This window comes from Procambarus clarkii, chromosome 41 (genome assembly GCF_040958095.1).
Source record: "Procambarus clarkii isolate CNS0578487 chromosome 41, FALCON_Pclarkii_2.0, whole genome shotgun sequence".
NCBI lineage: Eukaryota > Metazoa > Arthropoda > Malacostraca > Decapoda > Cambaridae > Procambarus > Procambarus clarkii.
The window spans coordinates 13,313,426-13,325,925 of NC_091190.1; the positions used below are offsets into that span (position 1 = coordinate 13,313,426).

Below are 12,500 nucleotides of genomic sequence, written 5' to 3' on the forward strand. Positions count from 1 at the left end.
ATATTATAAAAGAAGATTCAATGTGTCATTTGGCATTTTCCGAAATCCTTTACATGTGGACTCCACTTTTCACTTTCCGTAGGAGGCGAATACCGACATCCTTTAAAAAATAAAAATTCAGAACTCCACTGACTCTTTTTCATGTTGAGAGAGACAGAAACGGAGCTTCTTAGACTTCCCTTTGGCATTTATTAGATCATAGATAATCTTGAATCATCTATCACCTTTCCAGAGAAGATGAGTCCAAGCTCAGAGGAACCAGCGTAGATGAAGGCGCTGCATACCGTTGCACAGCTCCTGGACCCCGCCTAGGGAAGAGATAAGACAGTAAATGTAACATTAGCACTCAGTTTGTACACGGACACACGCTAATACTCAACTTGAAATTGATGTGAAGAACGACGTTGTATTATATATGGACTTCTTGCAAGACGTTCATACATAATATAACTTGAAGGGCTACCCTGCAGAGTCCGGATGCCTCTCCGTCTCTCTGAATTTTCACTATCGTGAATATCTGAACTAAGAAAATCTAAGGAAAAACATGTCACAAAAGTTTATTCGGGATTTTTAAGGGTAAGTATTAGGATTTTTTTTTTTGCGTTATCAGTGTATTTGTTATAATAAATTAAAGGGTAGAATTTCAGTCAAAGAGAATGATAGAGCAAGATTCGTCGTGGGAGTTGCTTTGAGAGTGTTACGTATTACTGGATTCAATTATGCCAACCCCGACCTAGCCATTTTGGGCAAGAGGCTAACAGACATGACTATGAAACATTGGCTGAGGGTTAGCTCCAAGTCATCACTGTAACCATCTACACTACACACTGTCTTCCATCTTTATCACTATATTCATCACTGTAACCATCTTTATCACACTAACTTCACTGTAACCATCTTTATCACACACTATTTTCACTGTAACCATCTTTATCACACACACTAACTTCACTGTAACCATCTTAATCACACTATCTTCACACTACAACCATCTTAACTACACACTATGTTCATCACTAACCATTTTCACTAAATACTGTTTTCATCAATGCATAAGAGAAATTAAAATTTAATCATGTTGAAAATACCATGCAAGTGAAGTTAGTTTCATATTAAGTAAGACTGGAAATTAGTGTAATTTGCAATTTCATGCAAGAGCAAGTGGACATGGAGCTCGACCCTGACCCGCCTATGACCATCCCCGGACAAAGACCAGACACCCTGCAAAGTTGGTTGAGGCTAGCTCTAAGCATCTGGCCAACCTCACCAGACAGACAGACATAGGTAGACATTTTTCGTTTATACACATACAGAGATACTAGAAACAAATCCAAAAAGTGGAATAATGTAATTTCAAGCTTATCACAAACACACACACACACACACTTATACCACATTGTGTGACCCTTGTAGTGAAAGTGTGGCCTCAGAGCCCCATCAGTCACACCATGACTCCTTACCTGATGAGGCGGGAGAGACGTCTGCTACAGTGGCGGCAGCTGTGGAGTCATCGATATCTTCAGAACTGAGAGGTGGGAATCTCCGCTCCGTTTTCCTTAGGCACCTGGCTGGCGGTGGACCTGGTGGTCATGGTCATGGCGGTGGTAGACTCCTCCCTCGTGCACTGCGTCGTAAACACGTCGTTCGACTCCATTTCACGAGCTTTGGTGCTCTTCGGCCCTCGACGGCGCGGGAAGACCGAGTTCTCGACCGCCAGGGAGCTGTTAGCGTCCTTCCTGGTGGCGCAGATGCACGCCTTCATGAAGCTCTTCTTGAAGTTCTCGCTGAGGAAGGCGTAGAGGATGGGGTTGATGGCGGAGTTGATGTAGGAGAGGCAGGAGGAGATGAGGAAGAGGATGACCATGAAGGGACTCTGGCCCTCGCCCGGGGGACTGAAGATGAGCGCCAGCTGCAGCACCCAGTACGGCAGCCAGCACATGACGTACACGGAGATCACCGTCAGCACCATCTTCGTCACCTTCCTGTGGCTCTTCTTCTTCTCTTTGGACCGGGTCTTGGGTCCCACGGACTTTAGTTTCTGCAGCACCAGCGCGTAGAAGATGAAGATGAGGACGAGGGGGATCCCGAAGGCCAGGACGAAGGAGTAGAGCGTGAAGACGAACTGGCCGCTGATGCCGAAACTGTCGGGCCAGAATATGTTGCAGTTGACGAGGTCGTTGTACTCGAGCGTGTTGGAGTACATGAAGACCGGGACGATCATGAGGGCCGAGGTGGTCCAGGCCGTCAGGGACACCAGCTTGGAGATCATGGGCGTCCGGAACTTGGGGGAGCTGATGGGGTGGCAGACGGCGATGTACCGGTCGGCGCTCATGATGGTCAGGAAGAGCGAGCTGGTGAACTGGTTGAGCGACGTCGTGATCATGTACAGCTTGCACATGAAGGTGCCGAAGGCCCAGTAGCCCAGCACCGACGTGATCATCAGGAACGGGATCCCAACCACGAAGAGCTCGTCGGCGATGGCCAGGTTGACGATGTAGAGGTTGGTGACCGTCTGCATCTTGGAGAACCTGGTGACGACGTAGATGACGAGGGTGTTGCCGCACAGCCCCACCAGGAAGGCCACGGCGTAGCACGTCTGCATGACGATGTTGGCCACCATGTGGATGGGGGAGACCTCGCCGGAGAACACCCCCAGCGAGCAGTTCTGCGCCGCCTCCGAGTCGCTCACGTTCAGGTACGAGCAGTTCAGGGGGAAGGAGTCGCCTCCGTCGTAATCCAGGAACAGCGTCGCGTTCATGGTGTTTGTTCCACGGTACATGGCTCACTTGAGGTATGTACTCCAGTCTCCTACCGACGTTGTGACGCAGGAAATGTCATATTGGAGTCGCCCCATAAAAAGAACCAGGTCTGCTAGTCTTGCCATGACTAAGGGGAGTCAAATGGCATTCTTAATTCATCTTTGATAACTAAATTCAATGATGTACTAAAAAATTTTATTGATGTGAAATTAGACAAAAATGACTACTTCACAATGTCTTCACCACCAATAAGGGCGGGTATATGACACCAGAGATGTCATGTGAGGGAATATTTTCTCCTCACCCACATCCCTATACCTAGGTGAAGTACGCTCGCTCTCTCTCTCTCTCTCTCTCTCTCTCTCTCTCTCTCTCTCTCTCTCTCTCTCTCTCTCTCTCTCTCTCTCTCTCTCTCTCTCTCTCTCTCTCTCTCTCTCTCTCTCTCTCAACTTGCTCCTTACGCTCCGGAAACTCTTCCTGAAGGATTCAAGAGGCTTCTTCGAGCTTCCTCACACTACTTCTGGACGCAGGGTGAGCTCCAGGTGTCTGGAAACGTCCATCATCCACTACGGCATGAACTGTCTTCGCTGGAACATCCTGGAAAAGGACAAACAACTAAGTATACAGCATCGGAGGACTCGGGTTCGGTTGTTAATACCGGGCGGTTGATGGAGAGTGTTCATAGGATGGAATATGGTTATGAGGGTGATTGCATGGGTGGTAGATTGTGTGGGTGGCCAGTTGTATGGGTGGTCGGTTGCTTGGGTGGTGAATTCTGTCGGCTGTGGGTGCATCGTCACCTCCCGCTCACAAAACAGAGAACCAGGGAGCAAGCTGAAGGTTCCACCTTTAATCCAACACCATTACCATGGGGGGGTGAGGGGGGGGGGTAAGGCTGACCTTATCCCACGATGCGCCTCTTCATCTTTATTGTTTTATTTCCCTTCTCTCCTACGTCTGCCTCTTTATTCCTCTCTCTTCCTAAGTCCCCTCCCCTACCTTTCCTTCCAGACCCGTATTTCTCCCATTTTCTTACCTTTCATCTCTGCTTCCCTACCTCTCTTCTCCTTCCTTTGTTTTTAACTGTTTCCCTCGTTCATCGTTCCCTAAATTCGCATTATTTTTGCTTTGTCTCCAATACTTCTTCATTTACCCACCTTCTGCTCCTTCCTTTCTTTTACCTTCTTTCACACATCTATACTGATCCCCCTCATCCCTTGGTCAGCAGTTCACTTCTCCCATTCTCTGTCTTGTTACCATTTGCACCTTCCCATCTGTCTCGTACTCCACACCCATTTCCCCCTCTCACTTTCACTCATCACCCCTTCCCCACTCTTCCTGGCACTCCACACCCCTTCACTTGTCTCTCAAGACCCATTTCGCTACAGAGCTTTGCCAGTTAAAAATGTATGTTGCCTGAGCTGATTATAGAAGACTAGCAGGCCCCGATAATAGCCTGAATCACCAGCCCGGTTGTTGGCTATAATGACTTGACTCACCAGCCCTGTTGCTGGTTATAATAACTTGGCTCACTACCCCTGTTGCTGGTTATAATAACTTGACTCACCAGCCCGGTTGTTGGTTATAATAACTTGGCTCACCAGCTATGTTGTTGGTTGTAATAACTAGACGTCTGCCCGTCTGAACTTTGATCCCCCATAAGCGCAGAACACAGTGAGGATGAGAGCGAGTCCACAACAGTGCCTGACTGAATGTTAACCTTTACCATGTGAGGTTAACTTTATCAAAAACTCGAGAGCAACTCTAATGTTAACACTCTCTAGACCTTCGCTCGCTGGAGGGGGGAGGGAACTGTCAGGGGAGAGCGCCAAGCCATTACGACTATATAGCACTTGGAAGGGGGCAGGATAAGGATTTGGGATGGGTCGGTGGGGGGGGGGAAGGAATGGTGCTCAACCACTTGGACGGTCGGGGGATTGAACACCGACCTGCATGCAGCGAGATCGTCGCTCTTGGTTAATTTGATTGTAAATTTGGTTAATGGTCTCAGCCAGTAGAGTCCCTCGAGCAAGGTCATGAGAAGTATCACTAAAATGATAGGTAAGGAGACGCAAATACCTTTCATATACAGTTAAGATGATACAAATATAATAAGGAAACTGTAGAAGGTCTTCTGACCTATACGACCCAGTTCCTATTTAAATCCATCCCAACTCATTCATATATATATATGTCTAACCTACGCTTGAAGCAATCAAGGGATCCACCGCCTATTGTGTTACCCGGAAAACTGTTCCACAAATAACACGGTTTCCAAACCAGTATTTACGAAGGTCTGTCTTGAATCTAAACTTATCCAATTTATATCCATTGTTTTGTGTTCTATTCTGTCAAGATATATTTAAAAATCTATTTACATCCCCTTGTGTTATGCCCTTTCATCCGTTGATATATTTCATTCATGTCAACAATAAACACGGTTATAGTGTTATTATTTATTAGTGCGCTCACGTCTCTTGACATACAATATGCTACCGGCCAACACAAGGGAGAATATATATTGAATATTCCAAGATAGAAATCCTATAATAAATTTTATGTTATACAAACAGCATGACTTGGGGACCATTCAAGCTTGAAGCACAAACAACATATTGAAGGTCATATACCACATAATGAGTATGAGCGACAGGCAGTCTTCAGTAGGAGCTTCAGCACTGCTCCTGGTGAGGTCGGGATCACCAGGAGCAATACAGGTATTGCTCCTGGTGAGTTACGTATACAATCACAACCTTTCTCGCGGTCGATGGTGAGTGAAGACACAAATTAACGACATTAATAATAACATTTATTAATTTGAAAAAGGCTTTAACTAAAGGGTGACGTATTATTATATTAATCTGCTAAACTAGATAAATGTAGTTAACGTCTACAATGAATACAAGAATGATCTTTCCAACGAAACGCCCTTTGCAAATTTCAAGGCTACATAGTTTTCAGGAAACTTGGCGCTCCTTAAAGTAAAGTCTTAAATCCCAATTTGTTTACTGTGCTAATGAAGTGTAACTGCATGAAATCACTCCCAGCAGGTCCGCCGAAAGAACATCAGTAGCTTAACTGAGAAAACCAAGGCGTTTAACAGGCATATTGATAATTATAAAAGTATACCAAAAAATACAACTTAAGGTTAATAACATACCTGTTGACTAATACCTTGGAATCTTAATATCTTGTAACTAAATGTGAATAAAAAAAATTGGATCAACAATTTAATGAGAGATTCGGCTCTCAGAACTGTAGTTAGGTATAGAGCCTTCAATACGGAGGCATAAGTCCCACATCGTTTACGCTAGGAAAGCACACTTGGTCTAAAACAAACACTGTCATCAAACGATTCCCCCCACTTTGCACGCTGCAGGATAACGTAAACTTGAGGGGTGGAAGATATCAATCCGTTGTCAAACAAGGGATGAGCATCTGTTCACTTAAGACCCTGAAGCAAGTCCCAGCTGCGTCTGGGAACAAGAGTTAGGATGCGGGTTTTCTTCCAGCGAGTTTTCTTCCAGCGAGTTTTCTTCCAGCGGGTTTTCTTCCAGCGAGTTTTCTTCCAGCGAGTTTTCTTCCTATTAGGGGATTGTTGTTGTTGTACATGCTGCTATGGCGGTGTATGCACTCACAGGAGGAGTGACGCTGCCCAATATACTCGCCCTCCGGGGCAAAATTTAAAATGGTGTCCTTAGCTTACATCAGATTTCTGATACACAACATTATGCTGGCCACAGTCAGGTATCATAGCAAAGGTAGGTTCGAACAAAGTCAAAATGAATCGCTCAGAATTATACTTTTATGTTAAAAAGTAACGAACTCACAATCAAACAAAACAGCAAGGTAAACCTATCATTCAAGATTGAGTAATTGAAGAAAATTCTATGATGGAACTTAAGCTATTGCGTAGTAACGAAAATTGTTAGAACACACACACGCAAAGTAATTAGTTACTTTAGATAGATTCAAAGAACAGTCACTAATGTTAAAATGTTTAGATTGTACGAATTGTTGAGAAGTTTAACAAACATGTAGCACCACCCTTGAAAATAATACCTTTTAACATTATGTAGCCCACATCACCTCATCAGTGAGACTAATCACACACACACACACACACACACACAGTTCCTGAGCCCATTAGGCTCAAGAACCTGTACACCCGTTGATTGACGGTTGAGAGGCGGGACCTAAGAGCCAGAGGTCAACCCCCGCAGGCACAATTAAGTGAGTACAATTATGTGAGTACACACACACACGACACAACCCCATACTAAGCTTAATGCTGCTAAATTAAGCTCCTTTAAGCCACATAGGCACTCAATAAAGTGAAAGCAACATCACATACACAGCTCTCAACACAGCTACTGGGAGAGAGAGAGAGAGAGAAGTGCTGTGGTTGTTCGTCTGCCGGATCGTAACTACCGAGGGGACTGTAGGAGGCAACAACTGGGCATCCACGTTATAAGTTGAACTGTTAACTATTCTTAGAGCGCTCTAGGTTATTGAAAACACTGCCGCTGACAGCTTAATCATCCCCTAACAACTTATCCGCCGTCACTAGCTATAAACAGATTATAATCATGTAAAACTTGTATCTCCATGGATGTAACCTGATGCTACATAAAATATACTCTTATGAAAGGCCATCTTAATTTAGAGCGACTGAGCAAGAGAGATAAAGAGAGAGTGTTAGAGACAGAGAGAATGAGAGAGAGTGAGAGAGAAAGAGAGACCGAGATATAAGTAGCACACTATACTGGGAAAGGTAGGGAGGGCGGCCTCTAGGATGAACACCAGCGTCCCGCCTGTAGTACGTCAACCCAGTGTCTGTGTTTATAAACATGGGAAAGCAACTGAGACTAACCTTCTTCCCTGCTCTCTCTCTCTCTCTCTCTCTCTCTCTCTCTCTCTCTCTCTCTCTCTCTCTCTCTCTCTCTCTCTCTCACCATGTGCCAGATTTGTGAAACGGAAAAAAACATTCCCTTGAGCACTATATTGGCAGAATGTCCCATATTGACCGACTTCAATTGGTGAAGATAATCAAACCTCTGTAAATAGAGTCTGAATACTGGAACACTCGGATCATTTACTACAGGTGTACCCAAGATCTGGTATTTAATTCAAGAGTCATGTAGTGTGTGATGAAGTTATAACTTGAGCTTGTAAAAGCACAACTCACCTGCTATGGTTGACTGTCCAATAACTCACTGTACTATAGGTGTCAAACGCTACTCTAACACTCCTTATAGTGGGGACAAGAAAATGTATATATGCTAGTTAGCATTGAAGAAATATATTGCCACGTCTGAGGTACAAAAAGTATACTAAATACAAAATAAAATATATAAAAAAAATCCAGTGTCATAAACCTATGCTATCCATCCCTAGCGCTCCCTTATCCCAGTCCTCCATCCAAGCCAGCCATCTTGTACACCTATCCAACTCCACCATCCTATTACTGCACGTATCTCGCTATATATATGTTATGTGTCACATCCTGTGGCGGCCATCATTGTCTCTGGGAGTCCTCGACAAGTCTGGCAGGCTCACTGTTATCCACAACGGGAACAACACATATATAGTACGTGATAATATTAATTTGCATATCAGATTTATCATTTATTATTGCACAGTATGGAAGGATTTTTCCCCCCGTCAGTTGGGTGCCTTATTGGTTCTTTTTATCGGCCTCCATCTATCTCCTCTCCACCAATTTCCATCTCCCTGATCTTTACCAATTTTGCTCTCTCTCTCTCTCATCTTCATCAGCGTCCATCTCCCTTCCCTTTCAGCAGCCGCCATAAACACAACGGGCTGGAGACACTAGTGTTCAAGAATATCTGGCTCTCATAGTCAGCAGGGCTGACACAAGGGCTCTCACGGTAAGCTGTCAACATCATGCTCCTGACCCGACCTGTGACACACACAAGAAACAGGGCTGGTAGTGGAGAATTCGTGAACGTTGATAACTTGAGCACATAAGCACGCACGCACGCACACACACACACACACACACACACACACACACACACACACACACAAACTCCAGGGTGGCGTCCATAACTAGTCAAGCACGAGACGAAGTTGGAGTAGATTCAGAAGTATGCCACCAGATTAGGCCCAGAAATATAAGGTATGAGTTACAAGGAAAGGTTAGAGGGAATTGAGCCTTAAGTCGTTGAAAGACAGAAGAGTTAATGGGAGACATGATAACCCCATACAAAATACACAGAGGAACTAATAAGATAGATAATGACGGACTATTTAGCACGGTCAGGTGCTCACATCTGGGTGGCTACATACAGAACACAAACCCAACACATGAAAATATCAGTAGACTTAATCTCTCGATAAAGGCAGTGTCTGGGGATGCTCCCAGACGCAGGTTCGAATCCTCGTCACGGCCCTTGTGGATTTGTTCATGTCAGTAGAAAATAGGAACATTGCATAGATAATGTAACGTGCCCAGCGTTGATAGTGACGTGCCAGCAGCAGGTAAACAAGCAGGATAATTAAGACAACACACCGTAGCTTACAAGCAAGCAAATATGTTCATTAAGAAGATGGCGCGCATCCCTGGCCCTTGAGGCAAGTAATGTTCAGGTGAGGTAAGTAGCAACTTTTATGTAAATGAGACGAGGCACACCTCTCGTTCCTCGTTAGCCCCGCCCCCACCCTCCCCCCTCTTTCTCTCTCTCTCACACACATGGGCCCCCCTCTCTCCCTCTCTCACATGGGCCCCCCTCTCTCTCTCCCACATGGGCCCCCTCGTTCACATGGGCCTCTCTCTCTCTCTCTCTCTCTCTCTCTCTCTCTCTCTCTCTCTCTCTCTCTCTCTCTCTCTCTCTCTCTCTCTATATATATATATATATATATATATATATATATATATATATATATATATATATATATATATATATATATAATGCATCAACGATCACAAAAACGCTGATCTAAGTATATAAGTATATGAAAAAACCACATGTGAGAAGTAGAGAATGCTAAACGTGTGTTTGGCTCAATTCGCCTTCATCAAAGCCAAATAGAAAGATTCTATTTTGCTCTAATGAAGGGGAATTAAGCCGAAAACACGTTTAGCATTCTCTATTTTTCATATACGGTTTTTCCGCATATATTTTTCTCCGAGAGAGAGAGAGAGAGAGAGAGAGAGAGGGAGAGAGAAAGAGCAGTCGTTCTTGGTATGATATATATAACCAAAATAGTTAGGTTACTTTAGGTGGTTAAGTGTAATTGAAGGTAATTACACATATTTGAAGTTTTAAATTTAATCTTTTTATCAGTAAATTTTACCACAACGAAAAAACGAAGATTTTTTTGCTCAAGTTCTCTATTGTCAGTTGTTTTCTATATGCAGTATGAGGGCGACCCGTCCTCAGGCTGTGTTCATTCCATCCAGCGGCCGACCCCAAAGGCACATTCAACAATTTTTAACATACTGTTCATTCATAATAGGAATTTTCTCAAATGTAAATTAATTTTATATTAGCACATTTATATTTAGGCGAAGGTTAGGTAAGTGTTTAAGTTCTATTGGTAAATATTTGCATGTGTAGTACGTGGGTGAAGCATTTACTGAGCTGGGACCCGAAAAGAGGTCATTAGTGAGGCATTGTTCGATAAAACAATTCGAACCTCATCAGTTGTGAGTCGTGTGTAGAGAGGTTTTGATTCATAACAGGGTGTTTGGCGGCTACCGTTTCTCCCTTACACACCTGGCGACACTCCACACCACCGACTCTCCATCACACACCTGCTAACGCACCACACACCTGTCTACACAACCTCACAAGCCTGCAGAACTCTCCGCTTGACGGAGCTGTGAGACAATCAAATTTCCTCTCGTTTTTATACAGTGGTCAATAAAATATTGGACCAGATCACATGAGACTTTTATCTTAACGTCCCGCAGGCGAAATTGGAAATGTTTACCGTGCCGTGCCCACCTATGTGTGCTTACAGAGTCGAGCGTCAGCTCCTCAGCCCCGCCGCTCTAACTTGCTTGTAATTTAATGCAGTGCAGGCGATGAGTCACAGTAACGTGGCTGAAGTATGTTGACCAATCCACACACTAGAAAATGAAGGGACGACGACGTTTCGGTCCGTCCTGGACCATTCTCAAGTCGATTGTGAGAATGTCACAATTCGACTTGAGAATGGTCCAGGAACGGACCGAAACGTCGTCGTCCCTTCATTTTCTAGTATGTAGGATTGGTCAACTTAATGCAGTGACACTATTCTCTCAATTTTCTGATCATATTTACATTTAAAACTGTAATAAATAAGTTACTATCAATCACATCAATCTCATTCCGTCTATTGTGAAGCACATTGTTCACAGGTATCTGTGATTGCATCTGGTTTAAGTTCCCAGCTATGACCTCTCGTTCCGCTATTCCTTGCGTTAATCAGTGCTCTTTGGTCAAGTTTGTCAAGTCATCTTATTATCTTGTATGTCGTTATCATGTCCCCCCCTCATGTTTCTTCTTTCACTCAGTGTGGCGAGGAGTAGTTCCCCTAGTCGTTCCTCGTGGCTCATGAACGAGCCTTGTGGCATAATATTTTGCCCATTTCTGGTTTATAATTGTGTTTTATAAGGTAGGTTTTCCATGCTCGCTCGCCATACTGGAGAAAATTGGTCTCACTTTGATTGTATGTAGTATTAGGAAGGCTCCTTTAGCTAAGTTCTCGAGGGCTTTGTTAGACAAGTACTAGAAACCCTTGTACCAAGACAGCTTGAGGAGCCTAGATCTTACGACACTGGAAAAGATAAGCTTATCTTGGCACATTTTGCCTATTCCAAAATATGAGGAATGTGCCATGATAACGACATATGAGATCCGTAGAGGCATTGATACAGAATAGAAATATTTCTCATTAGATGGGCAGAACGAGAGGGGCCTGGGTGGGAACGTGGCACAGATGAACCATAGAGATGCAAGGTAGGACTTCATTAGGGTTAGTGTAGTGAGAAAGTGCAGAGCTTCTTTCACCCTATGCCCCTGTTACCTAGCAGTAAAATAGGTACCTGGGTGTTAGTCAGCTGTCACGGGCTACTTCCTAGGGGTGGAGGCCTGGTCGAGGACCGGGCCGCGGGGACACTAAAAAGCCCCGAAATCATCTCAAGATAACCTCAAGATAACCTATAAAGTGAAGGGATGAATCGAACTCCATGCGTACTCTCAAGAGTACTTTCGATAAGTAGACAATAAGTCACAATATCGTGACTGGTTATTGGAACATAAAATAAACCAATTGACGACGTCTCGGTCCGTCGTAGACCGTTATCAAATCGTGTAATGGTTGGTCGTGGACCATTAAGTCGCGTAATGGGAACAGAATACTAGAGCGGAACGTCGTCAATTCCTTTACTTTGAGATTTGCGGATTGAGTGTCTGTGATAAGATGCAGTAATGACCAGTGACTGAAAGGCTGGGGGCCCAGGAGCTGGCGATCACCTAGCAAGCCCCTGTAGTTGAGCACACACACACACATGCACCTGTGGGTCCCCGTGTGCTCCTCCCGCCTTCTGCACTCTGTTCTGATCCAGGAATCGTGAATAATGCGACAAATCAATATTAACCTGATCAGCCTTGTGTGTCCTAGCTCACAAGATCAGCGGACGACACAGGCAGAGATACTGAGACTCGTCTGAGTGTTCTCACACATCTGGTGAGTCAGGGGACACATTGAGACTCATCTCAGTGTACTCAC

At 44.4% G+C, this 12,500-nt stretch overlaps 1 protein-coding gene across 2 annotated transcripts in view; it reads right to left on the reverse strand.

The window, feature by feature from the left end:
• LOC123761043 (somatostatin receptor type 2) overlaps window positions 1-12,500 on the reverse strand; it is a 42,197-nt gene that overhangs the window by 5,849 nt on the left and 23,848 nt on the right. For both annotated transcript variants that reach the window (XM_069339354.1, XM_069339355.1), the window contains 2 exons: window positions 1,461-3,356; window positions 1-308 (listed from right to left, as the gene is read on the reverse strand). The exon at window positions 1-308 is cut by the window's left edge and continues 5,849 nt beyond it. In XM_069339354.1, the coding sequence (XP_069195455.1) occupies window positions 1,520-2,779 (1,260 nt within the window). In that variant the 5' untranslated portion in view covers window positions 2,780-3,356 and the 3' untranslated portion in view covers window positions 1-308; window positions 1,461-1,519. The remainder of the gene's footprint in view (window positions 309-1,460; window positions 3,357-12,500) is intronic.